This window comes from Malaclemys terrapin, chromosome 1, assembly GCF_027887155.1.
Source record: "Malaclemys terrapin pileata isolate rMalTer1 chromosome 1, rMalTer1.hap1, whole genome shotgun sequence".
Taxonomy (NCBI): Eukaryota; Metazoa; Chordata; order Testudines; family Emydidae; genus Malaclemys; species Malaclemys terrapin.
In genome coordinates this window covers 82930325-82944268 of record NC_071505.1, presented here as the reverse complement: position 1 = coordinate 82944268, position 13944 = coordinate 82930325, and the positions used below count along the sequence as shown (strand labels likewise).

Sequence of the window (13944 nt, the reverse complement as noted above, 5' to 3'; positions counted from 1 at the left end):
AGTATACCAGGACCATCCCTGACAAGTGTTCATCCAACATAGAATCATCATAGAATCATCGAATCATAGAATATCAGGGTTGGAAGGGATCTCAGGAGGTCATCTAGTTCAACCCGCTGCTCAAAGCAGGACTAATCCCCAACTAAATCATCCCAGCCAGGGCTTTGTCAAGCCGGGCCTTAAAAACCTCTAAGGAAGGAGATTCCACCACCTGCCTTGGTAACCCATTCCAGTGCTTCACCACCCTCTTAGTGAAAAAGTTTTTCCTAATATCCAACCTAAACCTCCCCCATTGCAACTTGAGACCATTACTCCTTGTTCTGTCATCTGCTACCACTGAGAACAGCCTAGTTCCATCCTCTTTGGAACCTCCTTTCAGGTAGTTGAAGTCTGCTACCAAATCCCCCCTCATTCTTCTCTTCTGCAGACTAATTAAACCCAGTTCCCTCAGCCTCTCCTCATATGTCATATGCTCCAACTCCCTAATCATTTTTGTTGCCCTCCCCTGGACTCTTTCCAATTTTTCCACATCCTTCTTGTAGTGTGGGGCCCAAAACTGGACACAGAACTCCAGATGAAGCCTCACCAATGCCGAATAGAGGGGAATGATCACATCCCTCGATCTGCTGGAAATGCTTCTACTTATACAGCCCAAAATGCCGTTAGCCTTCTTGGCAACAAGGGCACACTGTTGACTCATATCCAGCTTCTCATCCACTGGAACCCTTAGGTGCTTTTCTGCAGAATTGCTGCCTAGCCACTCGGTCCCTAGTCTGTAGCAGTGCATGGGATTCTTCCATCCTAAGTGCAGGACTCTGCACTTGTCCTTGTTGAACCTCATCAGATTTCTTTTGGCCCAATCCTCTAATTTGTCTAGGTCCCTCTGTATCCTATCCCTACTTTCCAGCATATCTACCACTCCTCCCAGTTTAGTGTCATCTGCAAACTTGCTGAGGGTGCAATCCACACCATCCTCCAGATCATTAATGAAGATATTTAACAAAACCGGCCCGAGGACCGACCCTTGGAGCACTCCGCTTGATACCGGCTGCCAACTAGACATGGAGCCATTGATCACTACCCATTGAGCCTGATGATCTAGCCAGCTTTTTATCCACCTTATAGTCCATTCATCTAGCCCATACTTCTTTAACTTGCTGGCAAGAATACTGTGGGAGACCGTATCAAAAGCTTTGCTAAAGTCAAGGAATAACACATCCACTGCATTCCCCTCATCCACAGAGCCAGTTACCTCATCATAGAAGGCAATTAGGTTAGTCAGGCATGACTTGCCCCTGGTGAATCCATGCTGACTGTTCCTGCTCACTTTCCTCTCCTCAATGTGCTTCAAAATTGATTCCTTGAGGACCTGCTCCATGATTTTTCCAGGGACTGAGGTGAGGCAGACATGTTCTTAAAAACCTACAATGATGGGGATTCCACAACCTCCCTTGGAAGCCAATTCCAGAACTTAACTACCTGTATAATTAGAAAGTTTTTCCTTATATCTAACCTAAATCACCCTTGCTGAAAATTAAGCCCATTACTTCTTGTCCTACCTTCAGTGCACACAGAGAACAATTGATCACCATTCTCTTTATAACAGCCCTTAATAGATTTGAAGATTGCTATCAGGTCCCCCCATCCATCTTTTTTTCTCAAGACTAATGTCACCCAGTTTTTAAAATCTTTTTTCATAGGTCAGGTTTTCTAAATCTTTTATCATTTTTGTTGCTCTCCCTGGATTCTCTCCAATTTGTCCACGTCTTTCCTAAAGTGTGGCACACAGAATTGGACACAATACTCCAGGTGAGGCCTTGCCGATGCCTAGTACAGCATGACTCCTGTGTTTTACATACAACACTCCTGTTAATACACCCCAGAATGGTATTGACCTTTTGTGTAACTGCATCACATTGTTGACTCATATTCAAGTTGTGATCCACTATAATCCTCAGATTCTTTTCAGCAGTATTACCACCTAGCCAGCTATTCCTCATTTTATAGTTGTGTATTTGATTTTTCCTTCCTATGTATAGTACTTTGCATTTGTCTTTATTGAATTTCATCTTGTTGATTTCAGACCAGTTCTCCAGTTTGTCTAGCTTGTTTTGAATTCTAGAACTGTCTTCCAAAGTGCTTGCAACCCCTCCCATCTTGGTGTCATGTGCAAATTTTATAAGCATACTCTCCACTCCATCATCCAAGCAGAGGTGAAAGTAGCACAGAGGACTTACCAGTACAGGGGCCCAGCTCCAGGCCCCCGAAAAGGGTGAGACCTTGAGCGGAAGGGGCAGAGCTGGGGAGTCAGCCTCACCCGGCCAGCCCATCAGCGCTGCCCAGACCACGCCGCCTAGGGCTCCATCGGCAATTTAAAAGGGCCCGGGGCTCCGGCCGCTGCATGGTAGCAGCAGTGGCTGGGAACCCCGGGCCCTTGTAAATCGCCGGGCCACGGGGCAGCCTCCCCTTTTGCCCCCCAGGTCCCTACCGGCAGGGCCGCTGACGGGAGAAGGGGAGGGCAGTGACGTTAAAGCGCTGCCGTGGTAGCGCTTTAAAGTTGGCTGTATACGGGATGGTACCGGCAGCCACTTCTTACTGGTACTACCAGCCCATACCGGTCTACTTTCACCATTGCATCCAAGACATTATGAAAATATTGAATGGTACTGAACACAAGACTGACATCTGTGGGATCCAACTAGATACAGCCTCCCAGTTTGACATCAAAACATTGATAACTACTCTTTGAGTACAGTCTTTCAAACAGTTGTGCACTGACCTGATTGTAATTTCATCTAGACCAGGGGTGGGCAAACTTTTTGGCTTGAGGACCACATCTGGGTATGGAAATTGTGTGGTGGGCCATGAATGCTCACAAAATTAACAAATCAGAGATATTAAAATAAACTTTATTTAATAAAGATACATTTTAGTGGAAATAAACATTAAACCTTACTTACTATTATAAATACCATCATAAAGTATTATAATAATTAAACCAAGCTTACCTCCTTTCCACGCCCTCTTTGATTAATTTGAACAATGCAGCTGGCACTCCTTGGCCAACTACTCTTTGTTTTATCCTCAACAATGGAAAATTAACACTACTAAAACAGCAGAGTCACCTAAGCCAACAAGTAGCAGGCACGTGGGCTTGCACATTCCAGGCTCTGATGGCGCGTTTGGGTTGTGCAGCTGCAGTAACGTGTGCCCTCACGTAGGTCCCACCTGAACCCGTGGGAGCGTCGGACAGGCAGAGCGGGGAAAGCCCCTGACCCCACTCCCCAGCAGGAGCACCGGAGCAGGGCAAGCTCTCGACCCTGCTCCCGGGGGAGCCGAATTAAATGGTCTGAGGGGTCGGATGTGGCCCATGGGCCATAATTTGCTCACCCCTGATCTAGACCTCATTTCCCTAGTTTGCTTATGAGAATGTCATGTGGGACTATGTCAAAAGCCTTACTAAAATCGAGATATATCACGTCTGCTGTTTCCCCCCATCCACTAGGCCAGTAACCCTGTCAAAGGAGGGAAATAGGTTGGTTTGGCATGTTTTGTGATAATGTGAAAGTTCTTCATACATTTGAATTTCTAAAGTTTTTATAAATGAGGCCCATTGTTCAAACATTTGGTTTTGAGTGCTTTATTTTTTATTTGCAAGGACCTTCAGCATACATCAGAATCCATATCATTTTCTTCCATGATCATTCTGCATGTTACTCAAAACCATATCTACTGAGCCTGAACATAATCCAGTTAAATTAAAATATGTGTTAATTCTGTAAATTTAAAGAACTGTACCTAAGGCCTGGTCTACACTACGAGTTTAGTTCGAATTTAGCAGCATTAAATCGAATTAACCCTGCACCCGTCCACACAACGAAGCCATTTACTTCGACATAAAGGGCTCTTAAAATTGATTTCTGTACTCCTCCCCGATGAGGGGAGTAGCGCTGAAATCGACATTGCCATTTCGAATTAGGGTTAGTGTGGCCGCAATTCGACGGTATTGGCCTCCGGGAGCTATCCCACAGTGCACCATTGTGACCGCTTTGGACAGCAATCTGAACTCGGATGCACTGGCCAGGTAGACAGGAAAAGCCCCGCAAACTTTTGAATTTCATTTCCTGTTTGCCCAGCATGGAGCGCTGATCAGCACAGGTGACCATGCAGTCCCGGAATCAAAAAAGAGCTCCAGAACCGAACGGGAAATACTGAATCTGATCTCTGTATGGGGAGATGAATCTGTTCTATCAGAACTCTGTTCCAAAAGACGAAATGCCAAAACATTTGAAAAAATCTCCAAGGCCATGATGGACAGAGACCACAACAGGGATTCAACACAGTGCTGCGTGAAACTTAAGGAGCTGAGACAAGCATACCAGAAAGCCAAAGAATCAAATGGACGCTCACAAAGGGAGGGGCGACTGATGACTGTAGCTATCCCACAGTTCCCGCACTTTCTGAAAACCATTTGAACTCTGGGTTGAGCTCCCAATGCCTGAAGAGTCAAAAACATTGTCGTGGGTGATTCAGGGTATATGTTGTCAGCCCCCCGCCCCCCACCCTGTGAAAGCAAAAGGAAAAAAATCATTTCTCGCCTTTTTTCACTGTCACCGTATGTCTACTGGATGCTGCTGGCAGGCACAGTGCTGCAGCGCTACACAGCAGCATCCCCTTGCCTTGCCTTGCGGACAGCAGACAGTGCAGTATGACTGATAACCGTCATCGTCGTCTCGTGGGTGCTCCTGGCTGGCCTCGGTGAGGTTGGTCAGGGTGCATGGACAAAAAAGGGAATGACTCCAGGTCATTCTCTTCTTTAAGTTTTGTGTAATGGAGATTCAGTCCTGCCTGGAATATCATGCCAGCTGGAGGCTTCTGCCTCAGGCTGCTCTCCCAGTCGGCAGCACTGCGCGGTCGCACCTACCCCAGCCTACCCCTTGCTCGCAGGGCTCACAATCAGATACTTTTTGCTGCAAATAAAAAAATAAACCTGCTATTTAGAACTGTCCCCCAACATACATATCCTGGGACATTTTGTATTTTACCAGTGTCAACCAAAGGCCCACACGCAAATGGAGATTCAGTCCTGCCGGTGCTTCTATCCTAGTGCTTATCACAGATTCCCATTTTCAGCTATAGGCTGAGCAAGTGCAGAATGGTGGTTCACTCGACTTCGCTGTAAGCCAACCGCCCTCCCCTCCCCCCTTTAATCTCTGCTTGCAAAGGCAATAAAGTATGTGTTGTTTCAAATTCATGCATTCTTTATTACTTCATCACACAAAAGGGGGGATAACTGCCAAAGTAGCCCGGGAAGGGTGGGGGAGGAGGGAAGCAACGGGTGGGCTTGTTGTAGAGGCACCCCCTAGAGTGGCATGCAGCTCATCATTTCTGCGGGATGTCTGGGGCTCTGACCCGGAGCGGCCGTTTGCCTCTCTGGTTCTTTAGTAGGCTTGCCTGATATTCTAGGCAGGACTGACTCTCCATTAGACAAAACTTAAAGAAGAGAATGACCTGGGGAGTCATTCCCATTTTTCTCCAGGCACCCCCGACCAACCTTACCGAGGCTGGCCAGGAGCACCCATGACAGCAGCAGACGGTACAGTATGGCTGGTAACCATCTTTGCTAACTTGCAAAGGCGAGGGGATGCTGCTGTGTAGCGCTGCAGTACCGCGTCTGTCAGCAGCATCTAGTAGACATATGGTGACAGTGAAAAAAGGCTGAACGGGCTCCATGGTTGCCGCGCTATGGCGTCTGCCCGGGCAATCCAGGGAAAAGGGCACGAAATGATTGTCTGCTGTTGCTTTCACGGAGGGAGGATTGACTGATGACATTTACCCATAACCACCCGCGACAAATTTTTGGCCCTATCAGGCATTGGGATCTCAACCCAGAATTCCAATGGGCGGGGGAGACTGCGGGAACTATGGGATAGCTATGGGATAGCTACCCACAGTGCAATGCTCTGGAAGTCGACACTAGCCTCGGTACATGGACACACACCACTGAATTAATGTGCTTAGTGTGGCCGCTTGCACTCGACTTTATACAATCAGTTGCCAAAAGTCTAATTCTGTAAATTCGGAGTGATCCCGTAGTGTAGACATACGCTAAGAAAATGAAGAAAATAAACAATATTGACAAGATGTTGGAGGACTTACATTACATCAAAACATGAATCCCTAATTGATTAGACTCAAACCAACATAACTCACCCATGGCCCCCCAACAGGGCACAGGTCTCACTTGCAAGATTCCTTGAACAGTTAGTTACACTGGAAATGTGAGTGCTGGTATAACTGGGTACTTTTTTTAAAGACATCTGCTGGCCTGTATGTACATTTGATTTTCTTTGCTGTTTCAGCTACTGCTGTATATTCATTTTTCAGCATTTGCATTAACCTTTTATACATACCATAATCTTTCCTTTTTTAATGAGTCTTTTTGTTCCCTTTGGCTTGATCCCAGCATGTAAATGTAATGGACATGCTGACATGTGTCATTTTGACATGGATGCATGGCTGGCCTCGGGGAATCGTAGTGGTGGAGTCTGTGATAACTGTCAACACAACACTGAAGGGCAGCATTGCCAGCGTTGCAAGCCAGGCTTCTACCGAGATCTCAGAAGGCCTTTCTCTGTCCCAGATGCCTGCAAATGTAAGTCACTGTCAATTAACTAATAAAATACCTACTGAAACTTGAGGGTTAAATACTAGAAGACAAGATCCTCCCATCTTTCATTCGTGCTGCTTTAACAGGGGGCTGTAAGCTTTCAACAGTACATTTACTTCTTCATCTTTGGGTTTGTTTAAGGCTGCTTACAAAAAACAGTAGAGTTTGCCAGACTAAGGCCTTGGCTACACTTACCAGCTAGTTCGACGGCTGGAAATCGAAGTTCTGGGTTCGACTTATCGCGTCTAGTCTGGACGCGATAAGTCGAACCCGGAAGTGCTTGCCGTCGACTGCGGTACTCCAGCTCGGCGAGAGGAGTACCGCGGAGTCGACGGGGGAGCCTGCCTGCCGCGTGTGGACCAAGGTAAGTTCGAACTAAGGTACTTCGACTTCAGCTACGTTATTCACGTAGCTGAAGTTGCGTACCTTAGTTCGAATTAGGGGGGGTAGTGTAGACCAAGCCTTAGGGTCAGCACTCTGGCTCTCCGTAATTTAGTATTATTTATACACTGGAGGGGCTGACAGCTGCCTCTTCACTTAAATGAGGATTCCTGAGCTATTTTTGGAGAAGAGATCTCCGTATCAGCACATCTTCTGCATTAGTGTTGGCAGAAGCCCCGAAATGGATGGTTTGGCCAAAAGTGGATGGAATTAGCAAAAACCAACAACCCTAATTCATCTAACTCTCAGAAGCAGGTGGATCTGAAGGGAGAAATTTCAGTGTGAGTTAACATTATTCCAGTAAGTTTGACTCTGGTGAGGCTTCTGAGTTATATAGTCCATAGGGAGATCCAAAGGCAAAAATCACCCAGGAACATTCTGAGGGATTTGTGACATGTAGAGAACTTCAAATCCACAAACCACATTGAATGGATTACAATGAGAGAGAAATGTAGTGAGCCAAGTAATGCTCTCAGCTACACTGCTACAAACTCCACTGATTTCACAAGATTTACACTGGCATAAGAGAGTATAATCTGGTGCCGTCTCTTCATATGTAGCAGACAGAATCTGGCTCCTGTACTGTTAGGGTTGTTTAAGGGAAAATTGTATCCATCTTCTTCAGAAACAACTACAAGAATCCCTTCTCAGAAGAGAGAAATTGGCAGTATCCTTTGAAACTGTAGAGTTGCATTCTGGGTTGAATATGGCATGTGGCTCCCATTGGCTTCACTTGGAGTTGTGTGGCAACTAACCTTGTCATCTCATTGGGCATTTATTTGTTCCACTGTGGTTTTCTGCTGCCCTAGCCAGCTGGGAGAGGAATCCATTCTCCTATGGATGTTTGATTTCACTAACTGGCTAGATGTGTGTCTATCCCAGATAATACACCTTGTGTAGTTTACCAACCTGATTCCTCTTAGAATACAGTTTATGAAAATGTATGTGACCTCAATCCTTCATTACAGAGGTAAATAATATTTTGATGTTATAATATGTAGACAACACATTTCTTAAATAATTTTACTTCAAATATTTTCCTAGTGTCCCTTTGCCTACTTTCATTACCTAATTTGCAGTCTCTAGTCTCCTCATCTGTGGTATCAGATATTTTTCTTCAATAATTATTGCCAGGTCATATACAAGAGTGTTTTTGTTTTGTACTCCCATCCCATTCAGAAAAAAGCAGGTTAGAACCCTGGACTCAGCCCCTCACTTTCTAGGGGTCTTTTCCAACTCCCATCTTCACTAGGAAAAAAGGTGCATCCTTACCTCCTATTAACTGACACATGGCAACTATCACGAGGTAAAATCCATGAGAGGAAAAAAGGCAATTTTCACATGTCAGCAGATCACACTAAACACTATGGGGGAACCTAGGGTTTATGTTGGCCTGATATCATGTGTTAGAGGTACAACTGCCATGTCTTCACTAGGATTTTACCTCATGTTTGTTACCACACCTTTTTTCCTAGTGAACACAAGGCCATTGAAGTCAATCTAAGTTTTTGCATTGACTTCAATGGGAGTTGAACTTGAATGTGGCCTTGGGAGCACCTGATAAGCAACACATTCCACCTTGGAGATGGAAGGAGTGGGTTGTATCAGTACACTGGTAGCGGCCTTTGCTTGACAAATCTAGGAACTGAACTGAAATGTTTTACAAAGAGATTATCATTCAGTCCTCCCAGGTCTAATAGTTCCAATGCAAACCTTGCCTAGGTTGGGAAGGGCCATTACTGACTGGGATCTAGCACAGAGAAAACCTGCTTGCAAAACTAAGTATCAGTATAATTATTGGAAAGTTCTACTCCAAAATGGAGATAACAATTCAAAGGGAAAAATACCAATGTGTATAGAAAAAATCAAACTAACAATCAACCATCATGTCACAGAATTAATTATCTGAAAGTATCACCACTGACCCTAACTCCTAAGAGACTGCTAAGATCCTGGCTAAAAAGCTTAGCAATCTTGGCAGGAGGCAGACTTGTGCAGATGATATGATTAATGGATATTTTTACTGACACAATGGTGGACATAAACCTTGCTGCACAGTCACGTCAGTTTCCTTCATTCACTTCTAAATCACTGACCCATAACATTCTACTTTTCTCATGCATTTCATTTTTAAAAAGTGCAAAACGTTATATGCCTGATATAAAGGCTAGGATTTTGTCTCCTAACAAAGTCTCTTAAAAATGTAACTAGAAAATCCGTTTAAGGAACTCTCTATATTTAGGAACTCTGTGATATTAAATTGCTAAGATAATGTATGTTTAAAATGAACCATAAGACAGCAATTATTACAATAAGACAACGTCTTAATAATTTACCTTTTGCATTAATAGTGTCTACTTTTGCTAATGTTATTATTTAAGAACATATTAGGGCTTGTCTACATGGGGAGATTCAGGAAAATTAATCCAAATTAACTAAAGGTTTGAATTTGAAGTGGATTAGTTAAACCACATTAAATCCCTGCATGTCCTGAATGCAGTTTAGTTTATTCACTTTGGATGTGAATTAAGATAAACTGAATTGAGGTCACTTTACTTCTGAATGACGGTGTTCACTCCGGGGTATAATGCAGTTTAACTAATCCACTTCAAATTCACACTTTAAGGGTATGTCTACCCTACCACTTATGTGAGTATAATTTATGTCGCTCAAAGGGGTGAATAAGCCACCCCCCTGAGCGGCATAAATTACACCAGCCTAAATGCCAGTGTAGACAGCACTATGTTGGTGGAGACCTTCTCCTGCCAACATAGCTACCGCCGCTCGTTGAGGATGGATTAATTAAATCGATAAGAGAGCTCTCTCCCCTTGACTTAGAGCAGCTCCACTAGAGAGCTTAGAGTGGCACAGCTGCATCGATGTAAGCTCTCTAGTGTAGCCATAGCCTTAGCTAATTTGGATTAATTTTCCGGTGTAGACAAGCCCTTAGTAACAGAACATAGAATATTTGTTCAACTCAGCAAAATAATTTTGACAGCATTAAGCTGGTTTCACGAAGATTTATGTAACTTTAGAATGTTACACTTCACAAAGTATATAAAGGCAAACTCACAAATTAATAGGGCAAAGGTGATTTTATTTGGGGGCGGCAAAAACTTGAAATCTCCTATAAATGCTCTTCTGGACACCCCCACAACTCCAGATTCCCCTTAGTGCTTTCCTTTCTGACCTCCTCCTCTTGGCCAGTTTACTTTCCATTCCAGAACGGGCCACACAGCTACAACTGGGCAGGAAATTATTTTCCCCATCCTGTTAGAGTTTGAGATTCCAGAATTTTTTCTCACTCCCGGAACGAAATCAAAATTACAAAACTTTTCACACACTGATAATCCAGATAACTAACTAACTAACTAAATACATAGATACCTTTGGATTGGATCAATCAGAACATTTTGTTTCAATAATTTTGAAACATTTTGTTTCAGTTTTTGACCTTTTAAACTTTTTTAGTATAAGCTACAATTTTAAAACAAAATAATTTAATATCAAAGAACAAAACTTTTTTTTGAAAATATAGAAATGGGGCATTTTGATAATTTTAAAACTTTTTTTTTAATTGAAGCAGGAAATTGGTCAAAACCGACCCTTTCTTGCAAATAGTTTCTGTTTCGACGAATCAATGTTTTTTGACAAAAAAAATGTTTCTTTGGAAAATTTCCAACCCTATCCCAGCAACTCCTTCTATGGGATAATGGCTAGCCCTCCATTCCTGTCTAGACACCCATCCCAGCCTTACAAGCAGCCATCTTCATCTGCGGGGAGCTCACAGTGCAGTATTGAGGAACGGGGGTCACAGAGAGTGTTATGTTTCAGGTGAGACTGGTATTTCCTGTATGGAATATTTCAGTCCCCCAAAAGTTTTCAAGAGTCTTCCTCATACAGGGTTAGTGGTATTTTGCATAGCTCCAGTTGAACAGCAAATGAATGAACACTGTTAGATGAACCTACATAATTCTGGTTACAGTCTGTGCATGAAACGTTTCAAAGTCTTCTGTTGTGCATGGTTTGTAGTAACAAGGGACATGTCTGATAACCTTTTATTCTTATAGAGAAGACTGTAGAATGCTGTACTTAGCTCAAGTCAACATTATTGCTCAACTGCAGAGTAGCAATGAAAATTAAAACGGCACTGAGGTCAAAGTAAATAAAGGCGTTGTTAGGCCATAATCTTTCAAGATACTTTTAGGTTAGTAATATATAATATTTGCTCAGGAGAAGGTGTGTACCAGATAAAACAGGGCATTCTACCATTTAACATAGCAATCTGACTGAAGGTAACTCCCTTTCCCCTCCTGTACCTCCAGTTTTATTTTATATCCCTCATGGATTTTTAAGTCCCAGCTACAGTGTAACCAGGGACAGGGAATCAAGTTTTGTAATTGATGAGTTTCTCTTTGCTTTTACACTACAGGGTTTTTAGGGTAGATATTTGGTGTTTCCAAAGGTCACTGGCAGCTCCAAAAAAGAAAACCTTCATTCATAACACAGAGCTAGGGAAGAATTCCTGATCCTCATTAAAGTCAATGGCAAAACTCCCATTGACTTCAACAGGGGCAGGATTTCAGCCTAGATATTTCCCCACACAATTGTATTCCCATCCAGCAACTCCCAAGCAAAGACAGGCAGCTGATTAATATTTGCACTTTGTAGATGCTGAGCTCGAAGTATTCTTATGTATTACACTGTGTGTTGCTATCTCAATGCCACTACATTTGAATACGAGGAAGAGAATGCTCTGTCTCCTGGTGTGTTTAGTCATAGCTAGCCTTGGAGCACAGACTGACAGTCTTGTTGATAGGGGAGGGTTAGATGACCTAACAGCCCTTTTTCGTCTCTTACTTCCATGATTCTATGGTCCTTTGCATTGTGCATGGTAAAGTGTCCCCAATGTGAAAGCCACCTTTTACCCATGTGATCGGAATTCCCCTGAACCATCTCTCTAAGTTTATAAATATATTCTCCATGAAGCAGCATCCAATCTACCCATGTCCACAGATTTTCACTGCTCCAGTGGCCTCTGCTGCTTTATTGTTTTCCCCAGCTTCTTCAGGGAGCTTCTCTAACAGACCCTGTAGTTAGGGATAGGATAGTTGGAGAAAACAGAGACCAAAAGCAGCTCTAAGAGAAGCAGATCATCAGGCCGCAGACAGTAATAGCTGTAATTGCCAAGCTCCAAGTCATCAATGCTTTAGAATTAATTTCCTGCTGTGTCCTGACCCTCCACATGTTTGGACATTTACCTTCCTCTTTTCATGATGTCCTTGTTTTGTCTGGGTATTTAGCTGTTTGTTTGTCTCTGTGATGTGGAGTGTCTATTACATTTATTCTGTATCGTTGTGGGGTGCACTTTATTTCTTTATGGCGTTTCACAGTATGCACCTATCCTAGGCTCCAGTCACATATACATTACACACAGTTACCATATTTTCAAAACTACATGCAAAACTAGCCACATTAACTCAGCGTCAGCCTTTGTGCTCCCCCCCAGTATTGAAACCAGCTGGAAGCTGATTAGGCTCTTGGTGCTACATAAAACAGCCTCAAAGCTACTCTAAATTGCACCATCTGCTCCTGTCCCAGAGAACATTCTGGGACTCAGCCTACGCTAGAAAAGTTGGCCAGTCTAGCTGTCCTGGGAAACCGTCGTAGTGTAAATACACCCTTTTCCGGCAAAGGATGGCTTTAGCTAGAGTAGCTTGTACCAGTTTCCCAAACATAAGCTGTGCCAGTAAAAGCACCTTTTTGCCAGTATAAATACATGTACATTATGGATTTTGCCAGTATAAAAATACCATAAAAATCACCGCCCCTAACTGACATTGGTATGCCGACAAGCAGTCAGGGGATCATCAGAATGATGGGACAGTAAAGCCACATCCTCTTTTCCGCAGTCACACCCTGTAGGCTGGGCACCAGGACAGGAGATGGTGTAGCGAATGCCCAGGTAGTGGGCTAAGCCAGTGTTATAGCTCCTTTCCACTACCAAAGTGGCAGAAGGGGGCCATAGCAGGCCCACAGGTCAGATCCAGCAGGTGTGAAACAAATATTACAGACATGCCAAGGAGTCAGAAGTTGGTGTATCTTGGAAGGTAAAGAAGAAAGCAAGTAATTAGCCACGTCCATTTTATCACACACCTTCCTGTTGCTTTTCCTGATAACCCACCTTCTTCTTCTTGGTCCTGTAACTTACACTCATTTTGTGCAACTACTGGGCCAGACCCTGAGGCCCAGTTTTTGTGCACCTGGTGCAACTCAGGAGGAAAATATTGTAGGACCCTGGGATGGGCACCAAGCATAACAGAGAACAGCCTTTCTAGTTGGGAATCATCAAGGTGTACCGATACTCCAGCCATGCCCTTTACACTAGGGGCACTAGCAAGGGGATGGCTTACGTCACCAGTGAATTCCCTATGCATGGGGAATTCTCAGGAGGCCTTTCAGATAGGTCTTGTAGCTGTTTTGCACTGGTACAGATCAGTGGACGTTACACTATTTTCCTGCTTACATCATTTTCTGACCATATTACATCCAATGTGTAGTTTTTGCACAACAGTTTGCTTTCTCCACTGAATTTGACCCTAAGGGTTCTGTGGGAGTTACATCCAGTTACACCAGCCCTAAATTTGGTCCCATAAGTATGTAACTACCTTTATTCTGTGGTTATAGTAGCGCTGATCTGATCATCCTAGTTGAGATTAGCGAAGAATAGTGTGAATTTGCTTGAATAATCTTTCTGGCCCTTAACCTCTAGGAAATGAAAATATTTCCTTTTGGGAGAGAAGGGAGGTTGAGAGTTTGCAAGGCCTCTTTTA

At 43.7% G+C, this 13944-nt stretch overlaps 1 protein-coding gene across 3 annotated transcripts in view; it reads left to right on the top strand.

Moving 5' to 3' along the window:
- Positions 1-13944, top strand: part of NTN4 (netrin 4) — a 125843-nt gene that overhangs the window by 78494 nt on the left and 33405 nt on the right. For all 3 annotated transcript variants that reach the window (XM_054028397.1, XM_054028387.1, XM_054028405.1), the window contains one exon: positions 6467-6655. In XM_054028397.1, coding sequence (XP_053884372.1) covers positions 6467-6655 — 189 coding nt within the window. The remainder of the gene's footprint in view (positions 1-6466; positions 6656-13944) is intronic.